Source organism: Rhynchophorus ferrugineus, unplaced genomic scaffold (genome assembly GCF_030347505.1).
Source record: "Rhynchophorus ferrugineus isolate W39M unplaced genomic scaffold, kcgeb_rfMv2 rfM1, whole genome shotgun sequence".
In the NCBI taxonomy this organism is placed as follows: Eukaryota; Metazoa; Arthropoda; class Insecta; order Coleoptera; family Curculionidae; genus Rhynchophorus; species Rhynchophorus ferrugineus.
Window position 1 is genome coordinate 28,686,464 of NW_027472580.1, and position 9,460 is coordinate 28,695,923.

A 9,460-nucleotide genomic window follows, 5' to 3' on the forward strand; every position below is an offset into this window, starting at 1 on the left:
TTTGTGATTGTCCTCGGCAAGAGTCGGATGTCCTCTGGGATTATTTGTAAGTTGGTCACTCGCCAGTCGGTAGGCTTAAATGCCGAGGACCATCGTTCAGAGCCCACATTAAACCGTTGGTGCAGTCCAGATAAACCGTTGTCGGTATAAAGTAGACTTTAAAATATACAAAAAAATTAATTATAAATGTGAAAGGGTTAAAAATCTAATTTCGAAATAGTGAAAAAAGTTCATCCAAAGAAAATTATAAATGGATAAGAACAATTAAAATAAAAAAACGAAATCTGGTAGTAAAAAAACATATTTATTTTAACATGGAATAAATTAACAATCTTAAATACATGTATTTATCTTGAGATTGAAATTCTGGTAACGCAGTATCTACAAAATTACAGCCGTAAGTCCGTAAGTATTTTACAAATGAATCATCACATCTATCTAGAAGAATATTAAGTATTGTATCTTTGCCACTAACAATTTCTGGACAGCAAGAAAAAACTTTGTATAAAACATGGTAAAAGCAATTTAGGTCGTTTTCATTAAAATTCTTAAAAGTCTCACTTTTAGCTATATCCAAAAATAAGTCAAAAATAAATTTGCTGGTATAATGATCTTGCCGAACCTTCACAATTTCCAAAAATATCTTTAACACTTTTGGTAAAATTCCAATTTCATTGCTGTATGTCTTATGGTAAGCGACCAAATTATATAAAAACGCTAACAGCGAATAGTTTTCACACAACATCTTCACTCCTAAAGGTATTGTACAAGCAGATAATAAAACATCCAAAATAAGGTGTCTAGTCCTTGAATCAGATACACAACTAGCAAATAGCTCTAAAAACATCTTTAACCCCATCGATTTTAAAAGGTCCAGAAAGTCCTTCTCATTTCTTAACCCATCTTTTAAAATTCCTAAAATAAAATGTCTATGTTCCTTATAGTTTACATCTGAACTAAAAAGCAAAGTATATAGTTCTGGGACAGTACTGATATTCAAATGTTGTTTTGCTGAAAGATAGGAACATAATGGTGTATACATTGGAAGCTTTGGATTAGTCAAAATTAGAGCCATGCGAGCGAAAAATATCGCCGCAAAATTATTAAGTTTAAAATTCGGTAAAGCAACGACACCTAAAATTAAAATGTTGCCTCGTTAAATGATAAATCAGAAAGACAAAATAAAAATAAACAAACCTTTACAAATAGCCTCAATAAATCGAATCCAAAGCATATTATCTTTTCCCGTCTGTCTTGCTTCGAGATGAAAATGAAATCGCGATAGGACATGACATGCCGCTTGACGCACTTCTTTGTCTACACTGCTTAGAGCTATCACGGTCAAACTCAGGGCGCCTGTCCTATAAGAAAAAAAAATCAAAAATGTTCAAATCGCTGTTATTTTCAAAAATACCTTGTGAATAGATAAGTTTTAACCTGCTGTTCGGGAGCTAATATGTGGCTGAACAATGGTAATAGAAATTTCAAATCATAACATTTTGAATCAATTATATTAACTTCGTCTTGCTGCAAGCTCTCTTTGAACGGGTAATTTGTTATGGTATTATTTACCAATTCATATTTCAAATTGCCTGTTAAAATAATTATCATTACTCAAAACTCACATGGTCATAGTATAATATTATAAATCATGTAATAATAATTCATTGCAAATATGTTATTGTTCATGCTGGAAACAGAGGTGGCTTTATTAATGGACCTGAGTTAGTGTTTTGTCACTCCATAAGTATCAATTAAATATTTGTGTTTTATGTAATTTACATCTACATTTGCAATTTTAAAAATATTCACATCTTTTTTAAAATCAGGTCTTATATACGGTAGAGCAGATGGAAGAAAACTATAGTTGCAGAGTATTACATCTTCCTCGAATGAGTACAATACAGTACTCAATCTAGTACAATAAAGATACCTAAGACAGTGAATATATTTAGATTAGAGAAATTATACTATATACCAAAACAACTTAAAGATTAAAGATAGTTTACTGTAATTGTTATTAAACGATTTGGATTGGGCCGACTCTGGAATCAAAGCGACCTATTGTTACGCATTAAATTCAGTAACTCTAGCAATGTATTACAATATTGGAAAAGAGAATAGGCCAGTGAGCAATGATAGCCATTTAACTAAAACTATTTTTCATAAATAGCCAAAAGATGTAATTTCTAAATCATAAAACAATCATTTAAAATTAAACAGGGTAAATTTACAATTGTAATTTCATTAATATAAAAAGAAATGTAATCAATCTAGCGTTCAACAAAAGAAGACGCTACTACTTAAATAATCTAAAAATGTTTTCCTTGAAATGTTAGATGTTTCCTTGAAATAAAATAAGATAGAATATATGTCACCATCATAATTTACACAAAACTACTACATAAAATCGTTTAAAAACACATTAACTGGTCATTTGAAAAGTCCCCGCTCTGACACATAGATTGCGCTACTAAAGTTAACACCATATGTTTTTTAGTTAGCCCTAACCCTCAAAAGATGCGTGTATAAATTTGACAGCTGTCGGATCATTGCTTTGTAATCAACTTTTGTTATTGTGAAAAAATGGATAAAAAGGAATTTCGCGTATTGATAAAATATTGCTTTTTGAAGGGAAAAAATACAGTTGAAGCAAAAACTTGGCTTGATGTCGAGTTTCCGGCAACTGCCCCAGGAAAATCAACCATCAAGGATTGGTATGCAAGGTTTAGACGTGGTGAAATGAGCACCGAAGACGGTGAACGCAGTGGACGCCCAAAAGAGATTGTTACCGACGAAAACATTTAAAAAATCCACAAAATGATTTTGAATGATCGTACAGTGAAATTGAATAAAATAGCAGACACTCTAAAGATATCAATTGAACGTGTACATCATATCATTCACAAATATTTGGGTATGAGAAAGCTCTGTGCAAAGTGGGTGCCGCACGAGCTCACTTTTGACCAAAAACAACGACGAGTTGATGATTCGGAGCAGTGTTTGAAGATGATCAAGAGTAATAAATCCGAGTTTTTGCGTCGATATGTGATAATGAATGAAACAGTCGTTCGAGTGGACTGCACACGATGAACTAGCTCCAAAGAGTGGGAAAACGCAACAGTCGGCTGGCAAGGTTATACCGTCTGTATTTTGGGATGCGTATGGAATAATTCTCGTTGACTACGTTGAAAAAGGAAAGACCATCAACAGCGACTATTATATAGCGTTATTGGACCGTTTGAAGGACGAAATCGAAAGTGCTGCTTCACCAAGACAATGCACCGTGTCACAACTCAGTGAAAACGATGGCAAAAATTCATGAACTCAATTCCTGTTCTCAGATCTCAAAAGAATGCTCACTAGGAAGAAATTTTCATCGAATGAAGAGGTGATCGCCGAAACTGAGGCCTATTTTGAAGCAAAGAACAAATCGTACTACAAAAATGGTATCGAAAAGTTGGATGATCGCTATAATCAGTGTACCACCCTTGAAGGGAATTATGTTGAATAAAAAAAAACTAATTTTGCCAAAAAAAAAAAAGGTTTTACTATGGTAGGCCGGGGACTTTTCAATTGACCTGTTAGTAAATCTGCTAAGTATTAGCGACAAAATCAGCTTCACATATTTATTTTCTTTTTGCTTATTTGAGTTTAGTGTCAAAAACGCGTCCTGGATTTCTATTTAATCCCTTTAATAATTCGAGGAAATACGTAAATCGGACATTATTGTTTTTTGATGACTTGATTAATTAAACAAGTTGGAGGACGTGGATACGCAAGCTTAAGAATGGTTATGAAGACTTGGAACTGTATTTAAGTTAACACGTTTCAATTAAATACCAAGAATGCAATACGCGAGTAATGAGTATTAAACCACACCCCAGTCGCCATATTAACGACTTGATGTAGTCGATGATTCATGGTCTAAGTAACTAGTATAGCTAATAGTGGAGAATAATTTGCATGAAGTACATTGTACTAATTTTTTCGAATACAGGGTCAACATTGCATGATTAATTTATCATATTTCAAAATTGTGTTTGTTAAACATACCTAATATCTGACTCATTTTAGGTTGCCGAGTCAACGAACTTTCAATATTGTTCCTCACTGAATAGTGCGTTGCAGCAAGTCTTCCCCAAAGAAATGGTTTGAAATCATAAAAGCTTGTTTGAGATGCATTAGATTCGTATCTATAAAATGTATAAATGAGTACTAAATAATCGCATAAAATAACAAATCATTATATACTTACAATTTCAATAACTTCAATATAAGCCTATCACATCGCGAAACCATTCCTCTATATGCCGCTAACAATAGAGGAACATGGGTTCTCTCCATTAACTCATTCCAATTCTCCAAAATTGCCGAAAGCAAATTCAAAACCGCAAATTTAGTTGCATTATGTTCGCCCAACATAATATTCAAAAACTCGGAATGTGACAATAACATCTCCAACAAAAAACTAGCTTGTTCTTTTTCAATTGTAGATGCTTGATTATTTGTGATTGTAGTCAGAATCTGTAGTAAGTCGTATTGACCAGAAACGCCATATTTTAAAACAAACTTACAAAACGTGTTAAATGTATCATTAGCAAAAATATGTTTTATGTTAACGTCGGTATTGGAAGTAATTTTCTCCAAAACGCGATTAAATATCTCCGCAACCTGAGAAATTTTTATATTTTGGTCGTCTTCTGGTGTTTTCTTTTTAAACAGCATCATTTCCATATGTACAAATGTTAGTATGATATTTGATATTTGTTTATCATTTAATTCGTTTTCAGACATCAATCTGTTAATTAGTGCTTCAAAAAATTTTACATGAAATATTTCAGTAACTTCAAATCTCTGAACTTTATCAATAAATAGTTTGCATTTGTCAACAGGCATAAAACGCCCAATCAACTTGTGAACATCATAGTCTTTTAAAAAATGCTGACCCACTTTCTGGGGTTTCTGAAGAGCTTTAATAAAGGATCCTTCTAAATTTCCATAAATGTCTTTCAGAATATCTTCAGACATATTAGACCTAATCAAGATGTGAGTAAGTGGTAATATCACTCCTTTTTTTTCTGAAATAGTTACTAAATGTTCTTTAATATAACTCGCAAAGCCCAAATTTCTTTCCAATAGAAAAACAGCTAATTCAGCACTATCTTTATGATATTCTTTCAATAATAACAGGTTCGGAAACACGTTCTTATGGATATAAGCTATGCTGAAAGGAAATGTTTGGAAATAGTTTTTCAAAGAACTGCATAAACTTGAACAATCTTTGCCCAAATCCAAGGCTGTTGCCATATAATCTGTTACTCTGTTAATAAAATCATTCTGAATGGGACTGTAATCATGGTTTATTTTACATAATTCAGATATTCTTCCTATAGAATAAGATAAAATATTTAAAATACTATCCTCTGTACTATCCATTACATCTATTACATATTCGATAATTTTATAGCAATAATGGCAATTTAATGGAAATACCTTTAAATAATCTGTGATACAATCTCCGAAATTAATTTTTTTGTGTTTTTTAAGACTTTTTATAACACTGTTGAATATACTTTGTGAATAAATTGCAGTTAATTTTTCAGCTGGTCTAATTAGCTCAGCTATTTTAAAGATAGCTCTAGTACAATGTCCAATTGTTGATTTTTTCTGTACTTGTTTAATATCAAAATTATTTACTAAATTATTATTGACCAATACAACCTCTTGATATTCTAGGTTAAAGCAATCTTTTTTATGCAACAGTTGAACGCTGTTTAACCAGTTATTTAACTTGGTTTCATCAATACAGTCAAACCTTACTAAATTAGTAAAATAAAAAGTGGCAACTTTTAGAATATCTAAATAATAACCTGGATATAACATATCAACAAATATATCTTCTTTTAACGTTGTAGTTAAAAAATTTTCACTAAATGTTTTTAATATATCCATACAACCTTTAAATTTCATCAGTGGGTCACAAGAACCTGTACACCAGCTTTGTATATATTCTAGTATGTAAGATGGTATTACTGACTCATATATTTGAATTACTTTTAGAAACCTATCTGGCACAGTTTGTTGATGAAATACACTTATAATTACAAATTCAAGATATTTTTTTATTGATTTTGATATATCTTTGTCCTGAATACTCTTAAGAAAACTTACAATTAAGACACTGAAATTAGAATGTTTTGTATTATATATGATATCCTCAGAATCCTCAGTAATACCGAAAAAATTTCCAGTACCGATTTCTGATATTTCTATATGAGACATTTGATCCTGATAAGTAAGCATATTAACACTTGCATCCTGAAGAACTTCCACAAATTGATCAATAAAACACGGTAATATTGATTTACAATTAAAAATACCATTAATCCATACATCAACTTCATGTAAGCAACTTTCGAATATATCGCAATTCTTCAACAATTTTCGAAGCACCATAAGTGCACTTTCTTGCTTGTTTAAGTGATAGAATGGTAAAAGAACTGAAATAGCCTTTGAAAATAGATTGTTGGTTGGCAAAAAATAAGAAGGATCGATATCAACAAAAATATCAATAACTTTTATTTGTAAGTGTTTCTGCCTTTCATCATGTTCTTCATCACACAAGAAGAAATCTGTAATCTCAAAGTTGGCCGATGTTAAGTCATACATTAATGTAGGGGCTAAAGTTTGATAACACTTCAAAATACGCAGCACTACTTCCAAATAATCTAGCTTTATACTTAAATTATCTTTAGAAGTTATTGTTTTCCAAATATTAAGCATTTTTTGAACAGAAGGAAAATTTCTTGCAATAAATGTTGCAAGAATATCTTTAATGGTTTTGATATTTGCCGAATTTGTCCAAGATTCTAGAGCACTTGCAAAGTTATTAACCTTCTGAATCATTAAAGAAACTACTGTATAAATATCTAACAGCAAAGTGTTTTCTGTAGAATTATCTGAGAGCAACACTTTCAGCACGGGAATCGGAGAAGTTAAAATCTCTATCAATTGCGCCAACTAAAAACAGTAGATATAATATATAATGTAAATCTCAAATATGTTCTCACAGTTTTCAGACATAAAATACAGTATATATTCATTCAAATAAAAATACGTTATTGTGATGTATATACATTAAGATTAATTGATTCATTCAAGAAAAAGTAGTTGAAGAGCAGTGAAACATATTTCATATTTATTAAAGTAAGTGATTGTAATTAGAGAGCAAGTAATAAAATTGTACTAACAATATTTAAAAATAATGATTATTTTATGTTACATTGAGAAAAGCTAGATGTCCTTTCATTATCAGAAGAAAATTTGTAACAGATGCATTTGATATGGACACTTTAAATGTAGTTATACAGAAACAAATACATGTTTTTTTTTTTGGTTTTGTTAATATTTCTTAAAAAAACTGGGAGAACTGATTTAAAATCATGATAATATATATGGAGTAATAAATACCTGAAATGCCTTAAGACTTCTTGCACAATAATCAATACATTTAGGTTCAATTATTTCTAATAACTTCTTTAAAAAATTTACTGCCTTGTACCATTTTTCAGTAGGCCTAGGTTCAAGGAAAGGGCTTAGCAATGTCCATACATGTTTGACTAAATCTGGACATGATCTAAAATACATAATATATTTAGTTAAATATTTAGGAATAACATAGGAATTAGAATAATTCTATAACACTATATATAATTTACTAAACTCATTCAAGATATAGATAAATGACATTTCACTAATCATAAATAAAAAGTAATGTTTTATCTGTTGAAAATTAAACAAAACTCACTGGCATATACCAATCACCAGTTCACTAGCATAAGAATGTTCCCATGGACGCTCTAAACTATTCAAAACAGTGTACATAAGAGCATTTTGATTTCTTTTTCCTAATCCTACCAATGGATCTTTAAAAATTACACCATATTTATGACTTGTGCATAATATTAGTAAAAAGTCATGTACACACTCATTGACCGTAGATTTAGCTATTTTATCAACCTAAAAACAATGTTATTAAGATTGGATAATTTCGTATAAATAAAGCTTACTTCGACCACTCTTTTATCATTTTTGTTAATTTTAAATCCCTCAGGGCCTTTCCAATTATATAAATTAACAATGTCTCTAACTATCCCTGTATTAAAAACATGCATTTTACTTGTTCTTGTCACTAGGTTATTTTGCAAAACATAGTTCTTTAATGCAGTTATTACAACACAAACTGTATTGACATCATCATATTGTAGACCTTAAATAAAATATCCCTTAAAAATGTCATCTTAATAAAATATCAAACTTGCCTGGAATTATGCTAGTAAGAAATGAACTACGTCCAAGCAAAATATGTAGGGTATGAAAATCACTATCTATTAAAAAAGAAGTGATGAAGTGTATAAAACTATCACGTACATTATCCTTTTCTCCAGTGTGTTTTGTTAGTAGTTCTATATTAGCTGAATGAAATTTAACATTTAATAAAACATCTTTAGACAAACTAGGTGAGAAAGTTACAACTGCAGTAAGTAACTTTAAACAAATCTAAAATAGAAGAGATGATGTAATATTTATGAACTACAATTTTAATCCATAGTTAAAGCATACCTTTCTCTCATCTTTTGAAGAACTCAATCCAATCATTTTATGAATAACAGGCAAATAATTATTTAAAAGATATCGGCATGCCTCATAAGAGGAGTTATAAAACTGGCCATAGTTCGCACTTATTTTTAGTAGTAGCTGGCTAATTATATTAAATACAATAACAGGAGCTATGGAAGAGTCATTTTCTAGGATTTGCAATAGTTCCAAAATGCTTCCACCATTATTTAAATACTCAAATGCATAATCATGATCAGAATTGTCACTCAATTCTTTTAAAAACATTTGCAGTGCTAAAATAATTTGCAAATAATTAAATGTATTTATATATGAAGCTCGATATAAACCTTCTATTTTATTTCCTGAAGAAAGTTGTTTACGGAAACTCTTTATAAAGGGAAATTTTGTTTTCTTAACTTTCGGGCTATCCTCAGTTTTAACGTCTATATTTTTCCGCTTCTTTGTCACCAACTTCACTGACTCTTCGTTTTGAATTTCCACTTCATTCAGCATCTTTAAAATATTTTCAATACAACACTCTCTAGAAATATAGAGTAAATCCAATTAAATATCAAAATATACACATAACCTTAATAAACAGCATGGCACAATGAATTGAAGTTGGCTATTTAACGGAGTAAAATGATGTCACGCAACGTTGACGATATATTAAATTAGTATTTACATATAGGGAAAATGAGTAAATCTAAATTTGGTTATTTTTTACTTTTTAGTGTTAAATATTTACTCAATAAATTACACAGTTATTAAGTGTTACAATGGATAGCCAAAGTAAAAGGCCATCTCGTATAAGGAAAAGTAGGAATAAAGAAACAAA

At 30.4% G+C, this 9,460-nt stretch overlaps 1 protein-coding gene across 2 annotated transcripts; it reads right to left on the reverse strand.

The window, feature by feature from the left end:
* Nucleotides 1-285: 285 nt before the first annotated feature.
* On the reverse strand, nt 286-9,239 carry LOC143196196 (nucleolar pre-ribosomal-associated protein 1). 2 transcript variants are annotated; one of them, XM_076403868.1, is made up of 11 exons: nt 8,970-9,239; nt 8,626-8,915; nt 8,325-8,562; nt 8,073-8,272; nt 7,811-8,022; nt 7,474-7,639; nt 4,259-7,023; nt 4,057-4,196; nt 1,415-1,592; nt 1,198-1,361; nt 286-1,134 (listed from the first exon to the last, which is right to left on the reverse strand). In XM_076403868.1, the coding sequence occupies exons 1-11, from the start codon at nt 9,133-9,135 to the stop codon at nt 305-307; spliced, it is 5,349 nt and encodes a 1,782-aa protein (XP_076259983.1). In that variant the 5' UTR covers nt 9,136-9,239; the 3' UTR covers nt 286-304. The 2 variants fall into 2 exon arrangements, with proteins under 2 accessions (XP_076259983.1, XP_076259984.1); XM_076403869.1 differs by lacking the exons at nt 8,626-8,915; nt 8,970-9,239 and having other exon boundaries at nt 8,434-8,544.
* Nucleotides 9,240-9,460: the final 221 nt, after the last annotated feature.